At 42.8% G+C, this 23,123-nt stretch overlaps 1 protein-coding gene across 1 annotated transcript in view; it reads right to left on the bottom strand.

Moving 5' to 3' along the window:
• The window catches only part of MSRB3 (methionine sulfoxide reductase B3), an 86,297-nt gene that overhangs the window by 3,359 nt on the left and 59,815 nt on the right, over positions 1-23,123 (bottom strand). Inside the window, 1 exon segment of the mRNA XM_075727779.1 lies at positions 1,867-1,964. Coding sequence (XP_075583894.1) covers positions 1,867-1,964 — 98 coding nt within the window.

The raw sequence follows: 23,123 nt of genomic DNA, 5'->3' as shown, positions 1-23,123 counted from the left end.
ATATTACAGCAATTTCCCCCAGTATTTGCTTTCTATAATGGATAACATTAAAAGAGAAGTTTTTTATTCTCTCAGACAGGTGGAAGGACTTTTGAAAAAAAATCAACTACTTTTTCATCTGCAGAAGATTAATAAGGTTTTGGGTGTGGGAGAGGGTATTTCTCTCCAGTTCTACCAAAGCCTGCCATATCAATCCCACTGCTTTCCAGGCTGCACTAAAACTGCGTTTTTTTTGCAGCTGCATGTGTGATTCACCTTCCTAGGGCTCCAAGAAGGGGAGGAAATGGTTTTGTTATGGATATACAATGCGTCTGTATTAACTGTGCTGAACGGGGCTGCAAAGATGCTCACCACTCCTCAAGTTATTTTCCTGCGTGACGATTATCAGTAGGGTGACTGCTCCAGAGTAGCCGGTAGGAAGTTGCCATTGGATTATATAGCAACCTTGGTCGTATTTTTTTCTTAATGCTTTAAATTCGGGTTTTGGTTTTGCTTTAATTTTATGGCATCTGTGTGTGACTGCTGCTAACGCTGCTGGTCTCAGGTCTGCTAACGCTATTTTGTTTGGCAACAGGTAAACGACATTCCCAGATTCCTTGGTCTGACTACAGGCTGCCTTTGGTTTCTCTCAGGTGAAACCAGGAGCTCTGGCCGTCCCTTGAAGGGTGTCAGCAACACAGGCTCAGCAGGTTGGCAGTATGCTGATTTTAGCACTATTCAGGCCTACTAAGCAGAGCTGAAGAGAGTGGGTTGCATTTTTGATTAAGCCAGTAATCACTGGTGAAGCACGAGATTCCCAGTCTGCAGTCCCATTGCTACCTTGCCAGAGAATTTAGGGAAATAGATATTCCCAAAAAGTGTTAAAAGGATCATCAAAAGCATATAATCAATGTAAAAACTACAGAATTATGTAGTACACATGACATCTAGCAGACATGCTGATTTCGGCCATTAATGCGTTGGGCCACTCTACCCAGACTGAAGTTAATGGATTCTCCATAAAGACAATCTTGCCTCTTTTGGGGAAGCTTCTTAACTCACTCCGAGCATTTATATATGAGGACTGACTGACTAGTAAGGATGCATATTGTCAGGTACGAAATCAGTTATCCTTCCATCAATACTATCTGGAAAGAAAACGACAAATTCTCATGGCCCAAATGAAGCTGCTGCTTCTCTCAGGAGGAGTTTGAGCACGTAGAGCTAGAGGACTGCAAGCTGCTGGGTATGCCTGCCAAACGCCAGTGCAGCAGCTTCTCCCTTTGCTAGGTAATGACTATGCCATTCTCTTCACAGAGAAGAGGGCAGCACAAAGGATGAAAGTAGAACAAGACAGATAACGGAAAATTTGGGCATGTTTTGAAGGACTACTGACTTCATTATTATGGCAGATGGGATTGTTTGAGGCAGCCATTAGGACTGCACTGGGAATGTGCGTTGGGAATGAGTTAGCATGGCTGCACAGTAATGCACAGTGATGGAATCAGCACACAGTCAGCCGCTCCACTGCTTTCAACTTCCCTCTCAACTGCTCACGTGTGGAGTCAGTCGGCCAGGCTCAGGCTCAGGAGCTCCTTTGAAGGGACCCTCTTCAGGAAGACAATTTTTGTAGACTCAGCACCAAGTCCAACCATTTACATCTGCTCTGTTAAATCTCACCCGAGACAACAATGTGAATTCCAACGAGCCCTTTGTGCCTTCAGCTCGTTCCACCCAGCTGTTATACCTACGACCCATTGTGCTCTCTCACAATGATTACTATTTAATGGAACTGAAAGGTTTGCAAATCTTAGGGAAAGTACAGCATGCTATAATGATTTTTGCAGCCTTTGCCATCAGAACGGTCTGTGTGTGCTATAAACTAACCTGACTGCAGGATATTTCAATCCGATGCATCCCATAGGAGAAATCATCGTTGAAAGCAATTGCATCGGGACTGATCACATCATAGAAGGAAGGCCAACCTGGAAAAGAGGAACAAGATAATTAAGAAAAGAGGGCGTCTTGGTGGCAGATGGCATTGTAAAAAGCATGACAGAATCACACTTTGAAAAATGTTTATGTCACTCCAGACCTTGGAAATAACTGAAACAGAGATTTGGGATCCTAAATCACTTAGGTACTTTGGAAAATTTCCCCCCTAAATACAAAGTTGTTTACAGGCAAGGACTAAGCTGCCACTAGCTGCCCATCTTCCATCTCAACAGAGATTCCTGCACTCCACCACAAGCAGCGGTAGCAGCTTAGCTCAGGCATGAAGGCAGTTGCTCAGGTAAGCCAAAGTCAGCCTCACCATCAGTTTAAAAAAACCACAAATTTAACCCTGAAGACAAACAGTGAGACTTTATGGAACGCAAGTGTTTTTGCTTTTGCAGTGTAAAGGTACTTCAAAAAAGAGTTGGTAAGTTGCAGTTTAGAGCCTCAAAACCTGCCTTAACCTTTGCCTTCACCAAAGCATGGTCACACCCAGAAGGATGTGCTCGGACCCTGACCCATCACACATTAGAGGCAATGAGATGACTACTATTGTGTCTAATTTCTATTGTGTCTAATTTCAAAACAGTAATGAGTGCTTCAGATCAGCCATGGACAGGTGGAGTCATAACTATGCCTATATTAGGCACTAGTAGATGGTCTGCATGTGGTCTGCATCCAGGACAAAACAATTGCACTCATTAACACATATGTTCAACACACCTGCTAGCTGAGCACTGAGCAGTGTGACCTGACACCAGATGATGATGAGGTGTATGCCTGATCTACAAGTAATGGCCAGTTATCATCTAAATAATGACCTTCCACTCTTCAACCATTCCATGCCAAGCCTCTCCCCACAACACAGCTAAAAACCAATGCAGGTCTATTCAGTGTCCCAGTAGATACCCATTACACAGTTGTAACTTTTCAGCCAGCCCTCAAAAACCTGTCATCATATGCTCCATTTCCTGAAGCTGGGTTCCTACAGAAGAATCTGATAGGCTTTAAGGTCACGTCAACATCTGTGCCCATCTGAAATCCCACCAGCTGTCTGTCCTTCTCATTCAGTCTCTTGCCAAGTATCATAACGTGCACAGGCAACTCTTGCTCTATGTGTATTACACATATGCCTACGTATACAGAACTTCCTTGTTTCTTCTTCTAATATCTGTTAAGCATTTGCTACTGTTGATTTCATAAAATGACTTGCCATAAGCTATTAAGAAACACAGCAGCAGCTGTGAATCGCTGCATGCAGATGAATAAAGGATGTATACAGCTTCCCATAAGTAAAGTGAGTAAAATTTCCTATACAGTAAAAGGATGTGTGGAAGCGATCAAGTTTTTTGAATGTGGGTAAAGTGTGTAAACTGGAAAAAGATCTGTATGTCTTCGGTTGTATCTTAAACCTTTAAATATGGAAGAACACTTATTAAGATGCAAGCATAACAGGCATAATTTTTAAGAAAGAAATGCTCAGAAATGCCTTTCTCTTCCTTTTGGGAACACCCATATAGTAGCACTCCTAAGCCTGTAACCTGGAGGCATTGCAAGTCCCCAGTCCTATGCTCCCAAGGTGCCTACTACTATTGCAAGTGTTTCCATCCCAGAACTCACCGCAAAAGTAAGTAGAGACATTTTTTCCCCCAAGAGTATTGCAAATGGAAGAGTTACAGAGAGCAGACAGATTGAGGAGCAAGAACGCTGAACAGGGAAAATATCCCACAAGACAGGAACTCAAAACAGTGCAGCAATGACAACCGTAAAAAAACAATTTATAAATTCTTCCCCTCATGCAAAATATCCCTGCCAAACAAATACCTTTACAAACAGAAAAGGAATAAACATATGACAAGTTTTGCAAAAGGGGTTATCCTGTTGACAGAAAAATTGATGTCTCCTAATTGGTAGCTCCTTTCCAACACCATTCGTCATCTTCTTAGCTGGGCCTCTGTCTAATGAAAATTGAGGCATTACACAGAGCTGGTCAGAATATTTTTAATGAAGCCTTTTTAGTTTTTTTAATTTAATAATTTTGCAAAACAGACATACCAGTTTGCCCTTGTGTGATGGCAGAGAAGTTCCAAAGAGGGAGCTGTCTGGAGCAACCAACTATCTGATCGTGTGAAAGCCTCTGGAGGAGGAACACTTCTGTGCTGCAGAAATTCTCAAAGACAACCCTGCCTCCTCCATAGCAGCAATAAGGGGGAAGCTTCAAAGGCTGCTACACAGAGATTGAAGCAATCTGTGTCTTGCTGAGAAAATTATCTTGTGAGAAGGGTTTGGAGGAGAAGTGTTTATGTCAGCTTTGACATTAAAGGAAGACCATCCATCCTCCTTTCTCCAGACTTTTCCTTTTGGTCTTCCCATTCACCACAGAAAAATTATTTGCTTTGGATGCACTCCATGCACTTTTGAAAAATGAAGTCATCTGAAACCTATATAAACAGGCAAGCTCCTCCCAAAGTAGCCTTTGTACCCAACTGGAGTGACTTCAGTTTAGGCTGTCAGTTCATGCTACATGTGACACATGTTCCCAAGGCTCCACCGCTGCCACACATGGTCCCCAAGACAGGGACTAGGAAACAGCCTGTGCATCCACAGTGTGGACTTTTAACTCTCAGTCATGCCATGTCTTCTTGAGTGACATGGCAGACCAGGCATCAGCATTGCTGTCACGAACCAGTAACTCCATGACGGTTGACTGGAAACTGAGCAAACCCTGCAAAAGAAAAGGTCCTGAAGGGCACGTTGAGACACACTGTCACTCTGCTGACCTTGAGAGGAAGACAAGTGAACTGCTCATTGAGTTGATGAGCCAAACTCACCAGGAAAATCAATCCCCCTCTGCTGTCTCATTTCCTCTCTCCTGAGCTAAAGTGGAAAACCCATTTGATAGTTTGCTAAGCCTTCTCTGGCCATTTTCTCTACCTCAAAAGCTGCCAGGAACAAGCTGTAGAAACAGTCTGCTTGCCTGCACACCAGGCAACTCCCACTGACACAGAAAGCCAGCCAGACCCCTGTGGACTCTTCATACGATCTTTCTGTCTTTGTAAGTGGTAAATGACCCAGCAGTGGCCTCCACTTTGCAAGGCCCAGGCTACTTCTCCTGCTGTCTCACCGGCTGCTGCTCCTCCACTCCTGTCCTCCCGCGTGCCTGCCTCCTTCCTGCTGTAAGGCTGCAAAATGGCTGACTCCCTCTACACTCGAGACTGCTGTGAGCTGTGCATTAAAGCTTCAGCCTGCCTTTGAAGGCTATCTGGCTACTCGCAAAGGGCATGCTTCTGCAGGAATGGGGGGAAGAAGCCCATTTTGGCTCTCTTCTGCTTCTGCTTCTGCTTCTGCTGAGAAACAGTAACCCTTAGCACTGCAGAGACTGAGCGCTGGAGGAGACCCTTTGCAAACACTGGTGCCAAGACTGAACCCTCCCCGGGTGATGGCTTTCTGTCAGGTCTAGCTCACCACATCTGATGGGCAGCAGGAGCGGCGCCGCTGCCTTTTGAAGGATGGTAAAACGTAACAGCTAGGAAGAAATAGCTGCTGGAGGAAAGGGGCAAAGGGTAATTGCAGGAGACAAGATGGGGGTGGGGGGAGTCTCCCAGCCGAGTGAACAACTTCAAATGACATTTGCACATTTTTTTTGTGTGTGTGAACAGCAGCTAAGACTTGTGAATACATTTATCCTTGAATGTAAAGTTTAGTTTGAGGGAAAGTATGACACAATAACCGTCAGCAATTTTTATCACTTTGTAGACATTTAAAATGGGCTTATTCTTATTTTCACAATCACTTTGCATCACACTGGCAATATAAAAGGGCTTTAAAATAAGAGTCTGTTGTGTTTGTGCTCACTCTGATGACCCTTTACATGGGAGTCAGGCCGCTATATCCTAAGGGCCAGTTTCTGGTACGTTAATAAGCCAGCCACGGAGATGAATAGCTTTTCAGATATATAGCAAGTATCCTTTCTTGGATCTAAAATACACTAAATGAAGCAATGAAACTTTCTTCTGTCAAGTACTTAAGTGAAAACCATGTGTAAACTGAACATTACTGACAGATCTTTTCCGCTCCATCCTGCATGAGTAATAGAAAGGATCTTATGCTGCTGGGTGTCACACATACTGAGTCATGTCCATTCCTCCTCATTCTGGGACATCCCCCAAATACTTCGTAAAAGCTGCACAGCATTTCTAAAATTCACCCCACTCCCCCTCACCAAAACCGAATCTTTTGTTTTTCATAATGGTCCCTATTCTGGCAAAGAGGAGACAGCTGTTCATGCTTCTTCGTCAAAGAACGCTTTCTTCAGAGCAGAGACGGCCTGGTACTGCCCTGGGCAGCAACACTGAAGAACAGGGAGGAAGAGAAATGTTGGCTCTGATAAACTACGCTGGATGCTGCTTTTGCAGCCCTGGGCATAGGGTTTCAAACCATGCAAAAGAGGCATCTTCTTTCTCACCTTCAGACCTCCTATTCTCGGCACCTGATTGAGTCCATAGTACTAACGAGTCACCTAAGGCAGGCACCTATACAGGCAGCTGGCACAAGATGAGCGTCACGACAACACAGGCAACCAGCACACAGCAGTCCCAGACAGCTGACAAACTGAACGCTTTGTCTCCTTCTTAAATTGAGATGCCGAAGCAGTTGTAATGCCTGAGTAAGGCAGCGACAGCAAACAGCGTGCCTACGGTCCAGCCCCCCTTGCGTGTTCCTGGTAGAGATACGAAACCCCAGCAGGAGTGGATTGTTTCTTTCATATTAACTCAGGAAGTTCTCAAGCACCTCATCTCATGGGCTACTCCAGGATTCTTTCTTGGGGCAATGCTGACCTCATGCAAAAAAAGACATTTTGTTCCCATAAACTTTTGGAAAGCAGTCCAGCTGTTAATTGATTGATCGATTTTAGAAGCATCTCAAACCTCCTTCCAGTTTTGCAAGTTTGCACACATTTTGTTGTAGTTAGGTCTCCAACTTCCTAATAAATGGATGCAAGCACTTAAGACATCTAACCGTTAAAATATGAGTCTATAATTATTTGCAGAAGCAAAATGGCAGGCTGCTTTTGAAAATCAGCCCTGCTAGGCTATTTTTTCCCCTCTCCTGAACTAATATTCCTTTTGACATTTTTTTGAACAGCACAATTGCAAGCCCAAAGCATCTAATGCTCTGACATTATTCCCATTTCAATACACCTGCCGACTGGAGACCTCCACAGTTTTTCAATAACTGTGATGTCTGCAGTTATGTTTTTCATTTTAGATCCCAAAGAGATTAAGTTCAACCTGCATTTTATCATTCTTTGCTGTAATTATTCCAGGCATTTACTTCAGTGAGTTATTTACAGACAGAGAAGTAGGGGGAGATGGAAGATGTTAGAACTACCAAATGGCACCAGATGGAAAAGAGGACCTTGACCTGAAAAATACCGTGTTTCTCTGATGTGTTGTATTTTTAGAATTCTGATTCCCTTTTAACCTAATGCGGATTAATGAAAACCCAAAGGCTTTTTAAGGTAGAGTCTCATCATTTATCTTCACTAGATATCTTCACAGAAGCTATGTCTGTGTAAAAGCATAAAGCGTATAGGATTAAAAAAAGGTAATAAAGCTTCTGCTTTGAAACTGCTGTAAAGCTGAAGGGCCTTCACTTTTTTCTTTCTCACAGGTTTATTGAAACAGAATCTGAAAGATGCAGGCATCCACAGCTGTAACTTCTCACATACAAGTTTAATGTAGAACTACAAAGTGACATATTGCTATTATGTAGAATGCCTGTCCAGATATAGGGCTTTTTTTTTGGCTAACATCCTGGGTTATTTTTCATAATATCTCCATGATGATGAATGCACAGTAAATATTCTTACTTACAAATATTTCACCATCAGGTAACGCTATTTTCAGTGGAGGTTCATCTAATTTACCCAAATGTAGCTAGAAACAGAATCACACACAGAAACATACTTGTTCACCAGCAAATGACTTTACATTAGATAGATATTCCACTGGAAAGAAAACAGTCGGTGCTTTCCAGCACCATCCAGATATAAGAAGGACGACATGGTACTGTTTTTAGCAGAACATGCGGTGTGTCGGAGTGGTAGCTAGGTTGAGGGGCGGGGGAGACAAAGGCAAAATGAAGCTTCATTTTGGAAGGAAAAGTAAAGAGAGGGCTTATCTCTAACATGCTACCTGTCTCTTAACAGCAAAGTTGGGCTACCGCAGCAGGCAAATACCACTCTGACAGAACAGTGTGGGAAGGGAATTTTACAAAACAACTGAACTTCTAATAGCAGCTTTTATGAGACCATCTTCATCTGTTTTTTTCTTTATGCTTCTCACTTGAGAAATAAAAAAGTGAAAGCCATAAATAAAGGTGGTATTTGTTTTCTTCCACTACGGCACTCTGAGCATCAAAACAACTTACTGTGAAACAGCATATGCAATCCAGATTTATTTCTTTGCTAGTGGGAGGAGGTTATGTTTGTTTAAAATGATTGTTAAGGGAGATCTGAAACTTCGCATCTACAATTTCATTTGACATCTGAATTTTTCAGAACAAGAGTGCCCCTGATGTCTCTTGAGCAATGAAAGCATGGTGCCTGCTCTCTTCAGCAATGAATAACTGTATCACAATACTGCTATTTCCCTAGCTGCTTCCTTAGTCCTTTCACTGTGCTCTAAAATACTGCTAAATACAAGCCGTCTATTTTGGAGCTTTCCTCTGTAACACTCCAGACACCTCCAATGTCTGGGCTACTGCTAAAATCAACAGGTAGGCAGGAGCTGGGATCTTCCTCAAGTCTTCTTCCAAAGATTGAGTTACTAATGGTTTCTTTCTTGGTTCAGGTTCAACAAAACTACTGAACCTAACTCACTTCCTCCCAAAGGATGGGTTTCTCCCCTTATCTGAACAGTGTCTCTTGTTACTTTAAATCATGGCTAATGTTTTTAAAAATACATCTTACACATAAGTCAGCTGTAGATCTTCAGCATCAAAGGAACCAAACAGAATCATGTGAAGCAGTGTAACCTTAAGCTATAATTTTAAAATGCCATCAAGAAATGTCTCAAATAGTTTTAAAAATTTACTGTTGACCTAGTAACCTCAGTCCAAAGCATTCAACTTCAAATAAATGTTTTTGTTTTCCTTCCAAAAGCAGTATTGGTAAAACAAACGTATATATTGCAAAATATCTTGCAGTCAGTATACCTATGAGTTACCTGTGCAATTCACTAAAATAACTGAAGCTTTCATATAGGATGAGTAAATCGGGATAGCAGTAGAGCTGGCAGGCCTTACGATGGAAGTGATTTGACAAAACTGGAATCCTAATGCAGTGTGTTCACAGAGAAAGTAAAAAAAAACCCAGCAAATGCAACCTTGTAATAATCAGCATCTGGCACTGAAATGAACAGCAGTCACAGATGAAGTACATATTTGAAAAATTTGTCACGGGGTGTTTCAAGTAATGAACATCCACAATTTGTTTGTTGAAATATTTTCCTGTACTATTGTTATGCATGTCTGGGAAATAAAGTTTGTAAAGAACAGCCAGAACTCAGTTACACACTAAAACTGAAACTACAGAGGTAGAATTCTGACAGAATTATTTTTAACTCAGAAAAAAAAGCAGCCTTCTACTCCTTCTACTGAGCCTTCTTCTACAGACAAGCACCCTCCTCATTACAGCTGGACAAACAGGCTCTCATTGCAGTTATAAAGTTCTGAAACAAGGGAAAGAGTTATTACACTGATTAAAACAAAAAAGAAGACAAAGGCCCCCTTTCTTCTGTTTACTCTAGATATTGAATGAGATGTCGTGGTGAGGGAACTTGGTCACAAATAACTAAGAAGGGACATAATTTTCTTGGCCATCAAGGAAAGCTTTTGTCAGGATTTAGGCCAAGACTGGGGCAGTTAGCAGACGGCAATGTCTGCCCAAGGTTGACAGAATAGAGTACTGAACAGCAGGGTGAAGACAGAGCCACAAACCATCAGGTCTGCTGTAAGGGCCATTTGGCCACGGGACAAGACTCTGCAGGAGGGTGGGGTATGGCTCCTTCTGATGCCACCATGAAGCGGTGGAGAGCAAAACCCTCCTCTTTGCCTAATATTACAGCTTATTCACTAAGCTAGTCCTTAAAATAGATACATTTCCAGAGCAGGATTTTCATCCCAGTGCAGGAACATCTCATCCTGAGCTACAGGCTTGTCAAGCCCTGCCATGAAGCCCTCCTTCACCTGGGAAGTGCAGAAGCTACTCACTGCAGCTTCATGCAAAGACTTCTGAGATACTTCTGCCACTCTGGATCTGGTACCAGGTACATTGCCCTCTGCCTAAGACTTTGTCTCTACAACACACGGTTGAACACCGCACTGTCATGCACAAAAGGATGCAACAGCTATAGGCACTGCAGAAAAATCCTAAAAGAAGAAAAAAGGAATGATTTGCGGGGTTAGATTGTTTGGACTTAGTGTTGGTTTGAGGGGGGAGGTTTAAATCTTTTTAACAACCTCTTATGCAAACAAAAGGAGGTAGGTAATAATGCTGACTAGAAAATAAAGATCTTTCTTCACAGAAAAGCCTGACAAAAACAATATACATGTGCACACACACTCCCACACACTCCTTTTCCTTTAAGTTTTCTGTGGAAAACTTCAGCTGTACTTTGAAAACTTCTGAAAACTGAAACTATTGAAATGGAAAAGTTCATATTTCAGATTATAATGTTCACCTTCTGTTTTGCTTTCTGTTATGGTTTCTAAAGCAAAGCATGCCCTTTCTGCTAAACCCCATATTTTCTTTCAAGAAAGATTTCAAAGGAAAACTTTTCACAGCCACACTATGTAGCCAGTGACACAGTCCAAGGAAAGAAACAGCAAACTGCTTAAAAACGATCTCATGGGGAGCTGTTCTCCTTTAATGCTCTGCTGGGGGAAGCCCAGCTTGCCTCTGGAATCACCCAAAGACTGAGCAAGCGCTGACATGGCTGCTGCACAGATCAGCTCAGCACAGGTCTTTTATTTGCTCCAGTGCCTGTGCTATTCCTTACATGACTGCATCTTTGATTTCTTCTTTTTTGTCTGAATTAGCCTTCTATTATATTTTTTATGTGAATAAATAATTTAAACAAAACAAATGTACCATACACAAACTGCTCAAGACATGGAAGTAATTTTCAACCTAAGCTAAGAGCATTTGTAATTAGGCACAGTACCAATGGTCACAGTGGAAGTCAATTATACTCACTACGTGTTTGTGCAGCCAAATAATATTGGTTTATAAACATCCAACTCACGTCAGGGTCTTGTTTTCTTTCATGCTATTCTAGGTAAAGACATACGTAAAAAGGAGTAATTGTCTTGGAAAGAAACCCGATGCAGTAAGCAAGAGGAGAAATAAGAGAAGATTTAGAGAGAATCGGCAAAAGGAAATGGGCCAGTGTGCAGGAGAAAACTGTAGAGACGCAAGATGCTAGGAGTGGGCATGCAGTCCTCTAACAGCTGCATTCAAGTGTCTCAAGGAAAACTCTCCGTACTCATGGGGATTTGCCTCCATTCCACAGTGCCTCCCACAGCACTAGGCCAGCCGTAGCTGCAATGCACGTCGTCAGCTACGGACGCTCTTTGGATACTCTCTTCTGTAACACCGAGGGCTGCTTTGTATTTCTGTTTCCCTGGGCTTTCCCCTGCAGGCCATTCAGCTCCCCGGTGGAGCAGACATCCCACCTCGGGCAGGGGCCATTGCAGGGTGCCCGTGCTCAGGACGCCCTGTACAGCCTGGGTGCAGCAAGACCGCTGCCCTCGCACAGGCAAGCCCGACATGCAGGCCAGCTGTCGGGCATGCCGGCTGCTCAGACCCACTGAACATCGTGGCTGGAAAGCTGCCTGGCCGAAAAGGACCTGGGGGTGTTGGCCGACAGCCAGCTGCACATGAGCCAGCAGTGTGCCCAGGTGGCCAAGAAGGCCAACAGCATCCTGGCTTGTATCAGGAATAGTGTGGCCAGCAGGAGCAGGGAGGTGATTGGTGCCCCTGTACTCGGCACTGGTGAGGCCGCACCTCGAATACTGTGTCCAGTTTTGGGCCCCTCAGTACAAGAAAGACATTGAGGTGCTGGAGCGTGTTCAGGGAAGGGCAACAAGGCTGGTGAAGGGTCTGGAGCACAGGCCTTATGAGGAGCGGCTGAGGGAACTGGGGTTGTTTAGTCTGGAGAAGAGGAGGCTGAGGGGAGACCTTATCGCTCTCTACAACTACCTGAAAGGAGGTTGTAGTGAGGTGGGTGTTGGTCTCTTCTCCCAAGTAGTTAGCGATAGGATGAGAGAAAAGGGGCTCAAGCTGTGCCAGGGGAGGTTTAGGTTGGAAATTAGGAAAAAATTCTTCACGGAAAGGGTGGTCAAGCATTGGAACAGGCTGCCCAGAGAGGTGGTGGAGTCACCATCCCTGGAAGTGTTTAAAAAACGGGTAGACGTGGCACTTCGGGACATGGTTTAGTCTAGTCTACCCTTGATTGGTTAGTGTGGACTTGGTAGTGTAGGTTAATGGTTGGACTGGATGATCTTAAAGGTCTTTTCCAACCTAAACGATTCTATGATTGAAAATGGCTGCCTCCCAAATGAAAACCCCGGAGGGAGGAGGGAGAGGAAGAAGAGAAAGGACGCGCCCGCAGGCCATGGCGCTTGAGGGAGAAGATGGTGTAACATCCCCACCGTTCCCCTTTTCCCGCTGCCTCCCGAAGGGCTGGGCACCGAGGGTGAGGAAGGGCGCCGGGGGGAAGGAGCTCTGGCCGCAGGGAGCGGCCCGGCCCCCGGGGAAAGCGCGGCCCAGGCGGGGGCCGCGGCCGGCCCAGGCCCCGGGGGCTCCTGAGCGCCGGCGGCCGCCTGGGGCTGGGGGGAGGCCGGGAGGGCCCGGCGGCGCGGCGGGAGCGGCGGCAGCGCATAGCCTTGTTCGTGTCTCCACCTGCTGATTCCATAGGCAATATACCCGCGGAAAGTGGCCTTACATGTAAATACACGCGCCGCTTATTTTAAAGCTGTGTTTCGGGGCATTTATCTAAGCGCTCCGGCCGCAGCCAAACAGCATGATCTGGGAGAGGAGAAAAGACACTAAAAACCGTAACAGGTGACCAGTTTTTTCCCGCTTTTTCACCCAAACTTCTGGAAAACAAGCAAAGTGCCATCCTGCCGTCTGCTTCCTCCTGTTCAAAGCCATTCAAAGGCCTCACTGAGCTCCGACGACCACGGGCAGCGAAGCGCTGTCATTTCGCACGTAGAGGGAAACGCAGGCGGACGAGGCTCTCGTGTGAGCAGGAGAGTTGGCACGACAATCCCTCGATACGCCTCTGGAGCTCACATGTCAAAAAGCATCGCCTTCAATTCACTGAACCCTTCAAAGAAGCCCACACCAGGGCTCCAGCCTAACCTGGCTCTCACCCTCCTCAGAAAGGACTAAAAAAAGACGGGGAAGGCATATACAAAGGCATTTCTCATCAGCTGCTAAATGGTCCAATATACTTGTAACTTTAGCTCTCTGCTTTATAGCAAGTGAGTGATGAAAACCTGATGGGACGGGCTTGCAGGCTGCACTCTGAGGCACCGGGGTGCATTTTTGGAATTGGACAAAAATATTCTGAAGTGGACACATGGAAAGGGCATGAGCAGCAAGGGGAAATACTGTCGGGGAAGGGAATTGTTTAAAAAGGTTAAGCAAAATGGCTGATTAAAATTTTAAGAGGTGAAGTGCTGGCATGGATCAGTTTTCCTGAAAAGCAGGAATTGGGCTCTGAGCTGGCTCCTCAGATACTATTTGGAGACCTCAAAGCAGAGTCATTCAAAAAGCAACTTCTTCAAGGAGTCCAGCTAAAACTACAAAGACATAAAAATCCAGTCAGACACAGGAAATTCTTAGGGGAATACAAGAATTTTATGAGTCAGAAGATAAAAATCCCGCTGAATACCTAACTAAACTAATCTAATGAAGTAGTCACCAGGAAAGGAGTGTGATGAATCTGCATGTCAGGAAGGACAAATTTAAACAAACAGGAAATTGAACAACCTGAAGCTGTTTTCATTTTTACTCCCTGTGCCCTGCTCCTTTTTTTCTTTAAAGGTGCAAACCAAGTTGACAGCTGCAGAAGCTGCTGTGTGGGTCTGAGCGGACTATTTAATTTTAGATGAAGACTCAATTTAAAAGAAACTAATTCTCTGGCTTCGTTTCACAAAGTTGGGCAGTCATTTATTTATGATTCATTATTTGCACTATTGTAGATCCTACAGGCCCTGGTGCAATCAAGCCACTAATCATTGCAAAGGCATACGGGGAAAGATAGTCCTTGATGTAAAGTTTATAACCGAAAATTTAGCTTTCTTCCTGGCATGCAGAAGTGAGGCTAAATGCTTCCTATTAGCTATTTTACCCATGCTGGTAGCTAAAGGGTTATATATGGTGTTATCCTATATGATACAGGTAGACCTGGTCCAGCTTCCTATTTGGGCATAGGCTTAGCTTTTGACATGGAAAAGTTCTCAGAGAGGTTTCCAAAGAGATCCTCACATCCACAAGGGCCTTGGCTTTAGGTACAGAGAATTTCAATACCACCTGTGTGAAGTAATATTATACAGAATGCTACCTCCTCTACATTATGGAGCTATGCATCGTCTAGACTCAAAAAAGAAGGGTTTTACATATGTGTAGTATTGCATCTTGGATGCCTTTTATAAGGAGTGAGGCGCTTTCTCAGTTTATAACCTTTTTATTAAAAAAATTCTCATTTTGGAAATAAATTTGAGCAATTTGCACTTTGCAGAGGCCATTTTAGAATTCTTAAAACTACCAAGATTGCTACTATTCTCACAATGTTGCTTCTATACTAAAATTAAGTTTGCATTAAAGCCCTTCTATTACTTCAGGTTTACGTCAGCTTGAGGGAAGTAAACATATAGAGAAGCCAGATTTTTTCTTTGTTTCAATGAGTTTTGTGATTTCAAATGTCTTCATTCCAGAATAGAAAAAAAGGAAAATTCTCTTTAAACAAGCTTTCCTCCAAAACTGGTCTTGGGTTAATGAAAATGTTTCATTGTACAAAAAATTCATTATATGAAAACCAAAATACTTTCTTCTAATTTTGATTTTTTTTTTGTGTGTGTGTGTGTAGTACTGCATCTTTGAAGCCTTTTTCATACTACAAATTTCAGATTTAAAGTTGTACTAAAATAATTTTGAGATGAAAAATGAAAGCTTCATCCCAGAAAGACAAGCCACTAGCACGGTCTAATGTGCTGCGGTAGGCAGTATGTTAGGCATAGACTGAACTGACTGCAAACTACTTTTATATAAATTTAGGACACTGCTTAGTTTCCTATCTGAACTGCCTGTCTGAATCCTCCTATTTGGGGTTGATTCTGGACTCCACTTAAAATACTAATTGTTTATATTAAACAGACAAGAGAATGTGTGATGTATTTTAACTGTCAAAAGTGTTGTGAACAGGAGCAGCTGGAAGAGGAATGTTTAATTCACTCCGTTACCCCCAAGCCTTTTAGAATCCTGTATCAGCAGCTAAATCTTACTCTTGAAAGCAAGAAAAACAGGGTATGAAAGGGTAGCACTGCAAAGCTTCTTCTACAGGAAAAAAAGGAAGCGGTATTCAAAAGCCATAGCATTGTCATTATTAGGTCAAAACAGAGCTTCACTAAATCTACAACAGTATTGATGCATCCATGAAAGCTGTGCACATTTTTGGGTGGAACAGCTCACATTTCGTGGCTCCTTTCTTGTCCTGGTTTACTCACACTTAGCTGACGCCAGAGATGTGATGCCGGTAGCGATGGGAGGTATCACTTGAATGATTCGCTATATGATACCCCTAAAAAAAGGAATCTTGATACTATCAGTTACTGTAATACTCTTAAATCTTCTGGACTAGGGGTCAGCGCCTTGTGCAGAGCTGTGAGTAAGGATTCCTCCTCTACACAATTTATTCTCACAGGGCATCTCAGACACATGCTCAGGACACTTCCCCCATGGTAACTGTTGCAGCATAAGCTTGTGCTGGGACCAGCGGGGCCCAATTCAAGGGTAAGAGTTGTTACTTAAGAGAGATTAATAAAGGCCTCGCCAAGTTACAGGATCAAGTTGTTTTCAACATTTATAAAAACTTTCAAAAGCAGAAAAAAAATCCAACCACAATGATACTATTTTGCATATTTCCTTGAGGAAATCTTCTAAGTCAAACAGCAAATTAGCTGCACACAGACAAATGATCCTTCTAATGTCAAGGGAAAGGCGGGTCTGAAACATTAACTGAAGAGATGGACGAGCTTGTGCAAACTGCTGTGGTGCAGGTTTTCCTTGGGAGGCCTGACTTCTGCCATGTGGTTTGGGGTCTTTTTTTTTTTTTAATGCCACGTTTACAGAATGGATTTGGCACGCTCAGGAAAGGAACACCGCTTTTGTTCATCCCATCAGTCTTTTACTTGTCCAATTGCCGCTGCTGTGTTAGCAGGAAAAATAGACCTAACGAGGTGTAAAATAATGGTCTGCATTCAAAGACAGCGCTGTACCTCGTTTCACTTTAATATTTACTTCAAAGGTAAACTCTGCTGAAACCTTGCATAAATAGCGCAAATGCGTTTGCAAGGTATTCTGTACTTACTGAAGCAAAGTCAATTCACACCTCACATACAATTGCTTATTTGGTTGCTTACTGCCAAAACTTCTGCCAGGAGAGCCCTGGGATGAAGCAAGTGTGGAGACAGAGGTAGGTCAAGCTTGACTGGAAGAAGAATTGTTAACAAAACAAAAGTTAGCCAGCAGAACACAACCGACACCAACTGACAGTAAGCAAGAATAGCTAAGTTGAAAAGTAGCTGCAGGTAGAGATTTGAATTAGATTTTAATTTGATTAAATGCTTTTTACACCCTATGTGTCCAATTTCTCATTTTCAGCCTTTTCACTTTCTTTCTTCTTGTCATTAATTTTTGCTTACGCTACAGGAAATATTTCTTTCTTTTCTTTTTCACTCAAAAAGACAGTGAACTGGGTGTCTGAGCTTCCTCTCAGGGAGCACGTGCTTGGGAGTGTGAAGTCAAGGAACCGTAGCCTTGATTAGACTAGATTTTGGAAGGAGCTGTACAGAGATTTTGTTTAGGTTTGAAAGACGAGTTTGTGGTTCATTCTAAAAGGAAAGTCTTACAGACACTTTCACCACAGAAGGCAAAGTATGAAATCCTGACAAGGGCTCAGTAGGAAATCTTCCATAAAAACAGGTTTCTAAACAGAAGAAACATGGAATGCTTACTTGCTGGAAGCAAACGTTTTCGTAGGGATATCTCTACCTCACCGAAGACCCACTCAACCCAGAACAGTCAGTAACCTGCTGGTCAGGAGGTCCCATGGGAGCTGCATGGGAGGTTTCTGTTCTAATCAATTTCTAATGTTTTGTATGTGAAGTGGAGAAGCTTTAGCAAGGCAGACTCAGGGGAAGGTGTCATAAGATGGCTGAAGCAATCCATCAGCTTCCTGCCCTTCTCTTGCCCCCGCTCTCAGTTGCCTTGGTCCTGCTGCTTCCTCACCATTCACCGGCTCTGGTGCTTATCCATTTGGTGGGGAGAAAGTTCAATTCACTAAACCAGCAGAAAATTATTCAGGTTTTTTTTCTGCGCTAGCAAGCTGAATCAGTTAACTGAGAGGTTAAACAACCACTGGAGGCAATGCAAGGCAGAAGATGAGAATACAGGGCAAGCAAGGGGTGTAAGGATGACAGAAATACTGCTGTGATGACTTACTGTGATGTCCTGATTGATAGAAACTCTACGGTTAGAATAAGGTAAAACCTCTGAGCTCAGCGTTGACACTATGTCTTTGCACTGCTATCACAGAAACATGATTATAAGCTGACCACATGAACAAGGGATTTGACTTAAAAGGCTGCCTGAGGTCAGTGCCTTTGTAATTCAAATAAGCCTGTAATCCCTCTGTTCCAAAGATCTTCTCTGTCTCAGCATTACAAAAGGCAAAGTATGCTAATTTAGAACTTAAAATAAATTACCTGGGTTATCATCTGGGCTAAATCTTTTCTCAGAGAGCAGATAGCAGAGGATGTACTTTCCAGGAAAGGGACTGAAACTACTGTACTTTTCCTTCTCTAAGCATGCTGTGAGCACTTAAAAAACCAGATCACTCAAGAGAAGCTACAGTATGTCAGTTCCCAACCCTATCTCGGATATAACAAAATCTAACCTTTGACACCAAGCTACCCCAGTACTGATCCAACTCTATTCAACAAACTCAGACCTTTTTTTAAATGCTGCATAACTCCCCACAAGTACAATGTCTGTTTACTTAAGTTCTGAGCGGGCAAAGCGGATTTAGCAGCATCGCAACAATGGAAGTCGCAGGGATGGGGAAGGACTGGAATGCTGGAGGTTGCTGGATTGTCCCTCTCTACCTTTCACATGTTCATCAGATTGCAGCCAAAATAACACATATTCTGGCTGCGGAGCACTCTTAGCCTTAGCAGAAAATGTCTGCTTTCGGTTGCCAAAAAGGGAGTGTTCTAAGCTTAAACCTCCACTGAAATTTAAAAGGCATCTAGTACCCTGAATGGTTTGCAGTCAGCCCAAAAAACCTTCGTGCACTCCCTGACTTCTTCCCAGCTCCCCAGGAAGCTAAGGCATACCCATGGTTTTAAATGCTCATGCTGTAATTGTATCACTCCAGGTGTTCTCAATAGGATTCCTTCCTATAAAACAACTAAAGGGGTAAAGTACGGTCCAAATCTCGGCAGGAAAAGAACAGAGCCAACAGCACAATCAGTTTCTGAAAAATGACTTGGTTCCCATGCCACAAGCAACAGTCCATAAAGCATCTCACAGAAAACCCAAACAAGCCTTGCAGCTTCTGGCTTTAGAGCAAGAACTAGAGGACCTGGGGACCTCCGACCCACATTCCAACATGGACCTTAAAAATGAAGTTCCTTCCCTCCCAGGCAGCTTAATGATCTGCAGATTTTCAGCGCAGGCCATATCTGACATCAGTTTCAGAGCCTCACCTTCAACCACATTAAAATGGTTGTACATTTTGACATGAAACATGATGGTGTCTCATTTGCACAAGGCACCATCCCATTGATTTGGTGTATTTTTTTCAAGTGGGGTGGGCAGGAGGAAGGACTCCTTCTCTGTTGTATTCAAAGCAGCCTTAGTCACAAAACTTTGAATGTTCAACCTCTGTATTTCAGTGTCCAGCACTGCTATCACTAGGACTAATATTTGTTTCACACTGTTACTCCAAGTAACACATTGTTTAATCTACACCCTAAGAACTGTTAAGTTTAAAATACTTGCAAAACTATGACTCGTTTTCTAGAAAGACCTGAAACAAAGTGATCACCCTTTTGGAGAGCTGTGTGTGCAATGACTGATCATCTCTATTGTTGGCATTCCCAGGGGTCACAGAGGGGTTCAGCTGCATTGTACCAGGGCAGCACCGAAAAGAAAGGCCGTCACAGCCGGCTGATTGTGCAATCTAGGAACCCAACCTGTGGGTGCCAGTAATTAAGTATCCAATTAAATGGGGCCTGAGTTTTGAGTTGATGGCAGGTTTGGGAATTTGGTTTTAGTTTCTTTCTAAATAATAAAAATGCCTTAAACCGCAGTCTCTAGGGATCTAGAAAACTTTCTGAAAATTTCTCAAATTTTGTAAAAAATTTTGACTGGAAAGAATGGAGAATTTGGACAAAATTCAAATAGCTCTACTGTTTTCCACTCTTCATTTTGAAAGCATATAGTTCAAGCCTTTGTTTGAAATGTTTTCTTTCCAGTATCAATTTATGTTAAAAAATCTGAAGGATATATACCCTGCCCCAGTTCAATACATTGAAAAAACCAAAATCCTTTCTTTCTGTCTGCCAACTTAAAGCAAACTTTCCTGGACACACAAGTCCCCAACCTTGTTTCCATATACAGGTTTGATCCCAAATAAAAAATCCTATTGTTCTCACAGTTCTAGCTGTGGCTACCCCAGCCTCTGGGACTAACTTTAGCCACCTCTATTTGAACATTTTACCTCTTTCTACAGTAAGAATGTATAGCAAAGGCTATACATCCATCCAAATATGTAAACTGGGTGAGCTGGGCAAACAATAATTTTATTTGCAGCCTTGCACTAGTGTATCTTTCTGCTATCCCTCTGTTTAACAATCTACTTTCCTGTGCCCATCCCATGAGACTGGTTTTCATACTTTTTTTTCTTCACTGGTCTTTATTAGATCTTTTAAATGTTTGCATGGGCTTTAGTAAGTATCAGTTGGTTTCCTGAGAGCATTCTTCACTCTTGCTTTGAGTGTTTTTAAAATACCTGCTATCACTGCTGTGACACTCTAATTCCCCATCATCCATTAGTTTTAAAACAGACTTGCACAAATAAACTGTAACATTGAACTAATGAGATGTGGGTGGGAAGACTCTGTAAATACAGCCTGAATTAAAGGTAGATTTTCTGCATAACTTAGATAATCTTATTCTTTACACTGCACTGAAGATGACATTGAATGCCCTTTGTTTATTAATCTTTATGAATTTGAAAAACACCCTGCCTTATTCTTTCAGCTTCTTTAGCAGACCACCTTTATGTTTTTAAGTATGAAGTAACACACTCCTATCCAAATGCTAAAGCAGAACTGCAGGCTGTAATACATTTGATTACTTAGGCATTTTGATGTTATTGTCCACCTCCATCTGTGCAAGGTTTAAGCCTGGCACTGACCAATACAGTTTATGAAAATTTCAAAAAGATATGCAAGAACTGTTGGCAGAGGAACGAAAGAAACACATTGTTACGGCTCATACAAATTATGAGAAACTCATTAAAGCTCAATCATTTGTGGATAAGTAAAAACATTCTCAGAGGCAAAGTGCCAGTGGAAATCCCATGAGTTTCAGCTTCTGAAGTTTCCCAATAACCCCCTTAGCTGTGGGAAGGAGGGCAGAGGGGGAAGGGATGGACAGAGTCTCTGTATGGTCCACCCCTTTCTGGATCTGATGACAGGAGATCAGATCACCTTAAGGCCAAGGGCATTTAGATGAAGGTCTGTGTCCTCACTCCCACCCAGATACACTCAAGCTGCCTTGCCATTCTGGGTGCCATACTAGCAGGCACCCTGAGTGACGACGTGGGTCTCAAACTTGGACTTGTGCATAGTCTTCACGGGAGGTGGGGAGGTGGTCAGGTACTCACTCCCTCCTCCACAGAAACAGGAGCCCAGGAGGGGGCATGTCCCACTGGGGAGTCGCCCCGGTCTGTTACACGTCCTGGCCAGGAGTAGGTCCTTTGGGCACAGACCTTCCTTGCGTGAGAAAGCAAAGGCGAACACGAAAACTTATGTTAATGTATCATTAAAGAAATTACTTTTACAGAGGCTAGAGCAAGGGAGTTAAGATTACAGTTCTGCTATGTACATTTCTCTGGTTTTTTTAGGAGTGGGACTTACTTTTTATATGGTCTATACTGTGATGCCTGGAACCAAAGGAGTAAAAGCAGCTGCCAGCATAAGTTTCAACATCATGCTGTTCTTCAACAGAAAAATGCAGCCCTGTTTAATCATACAGCCACAATGACACAGATCCAGGTATGCCCGAGATATGCCATCGGTGTGGGGCAAGGGAAGAGTCTCAGACATGCAAGACAGTAAAGAAAATAGAACGATTTTACAAGACGCTTCTATAATTCTCTTCTCCAGCAAAGCCAGTTAACTGGGTAAGTGATGGCCAACATAACATCAGTTTGCCACAGCCTAACACTAATACTAACTCATGACCTAAAGTCCAGCTCTGACAGTATTCTTTCAACCAGTATTCTTTCAACCAGGGATTTCCTCCTATCCTTTAAAGCAGAGAGGGGTGAAATTTCAGTGAAATGCTATATCTTCCCCTCTTGCCTTTTAAACTTGTTTCCAGAGCCCTAATGCCCTCAACACAGTATTTTATGCAACAGATTTTTTTATTCGCCAGCACATTTTTTCCACCACTCTTCAACCTAAATATGTCTTAATCGGTTTCCAGATATTCTATTGGTGCTGACAATTGACATTCCAAATCCTACCGCTCCGTGAATCCATATTCCTGGGACTCCGTTTAAATCCCTTAAATATAGAGTGTGTGGCAGGGCAAAAAAAAATCACTGACTCAAGGGGAGATAATACTATGGAAGTGAGTATATGAGCATTTTCAAACACCAGAAATCTTACGGATAAACACTTTTTAAATGAGAATATAAACAGGGGAATTCTGTTCTTATGACCACCTCCTTGAAAACTAAGAGGCAGAAACAGAATGCTTCTATTTCTAAATTTAAATGTTTTAAAAATACACCTTTCAGTTTTCACATCTGCATTTATTGTGTCAGCTGTCTGAACTTGGTTAGAATGGTTAACACAGACTAAAAGACTTTGACTTTCTAATAGCTCAAGAATAGTGACATAAAATCAGCAAAATCTCTGCCTACTAAGCTTTCGGAAAAATTCACATGCTTTCTGAAACGTGCTAAAGACCAGCTTAATATTTGGGCCCTGACTAAAGCTGAATTTAATACATTTACAACATTTTTGATTCACTCTTGTTACCCTTAGGCCATCTCTCTTTCAGTTACATATTTCTCTTCCTGCCCATGAATGGATGAATGGTGGTGAATGATCTATTTACAAAACACATTTTGTCAGCTTTTTCACATGTGACAATTCTTACTCATAATTCAAGAGAAAGAGATGAAAACTGCTGCAATTCTCTGGGGTAACGGTAACTGGTGACACATAAGCAGATTTGGGTTTTTTTGAAGAAAAGAAAGAAAAGGGAAATGGAAAGGCATAGAAGGAGAAACAGAACTAAAATAATCACAGGTAAACTCATCCTGCCCATAAATACACTGCACCCAAGCTCTGTGTACAGGTGATGTACTGACACCGAGCAGAAGAATTTGAGAGTAATTGTGTAGCTTTCCTCTTAAATTTATGAATTTTTTCCACTACACCTCCACAGCAGCAGTGACTTGGGAATCACAACCACTCATCCCCAGCTCTCTGCACATCCATTCCAGAGAGATAATCTCAGCTAACTTTAACCATCAAAGTTACATGCCTAACTCTAA

The sequence above is a fragment of the Pelecanus crispus genome, chromosome 1 (genome assembly GCF_030463565.1).
Source record: "Pelecanus crispus isolate bPelCri1 chromosome 1, bPelCri1.pri, whole genome shotgun sequence".
Lineage (NCBI taxonomy): Eukaryota > Metazoa > Chordata > Aves > Pelecaniformes > Pelecanidae > Pelecanus > Pelecanus crispus.
The sequence above is the reverse complement of the archived record's forward strand: the minus strand, read 5'-3'. Positions and strand labels throughout refer to the sequence as shown.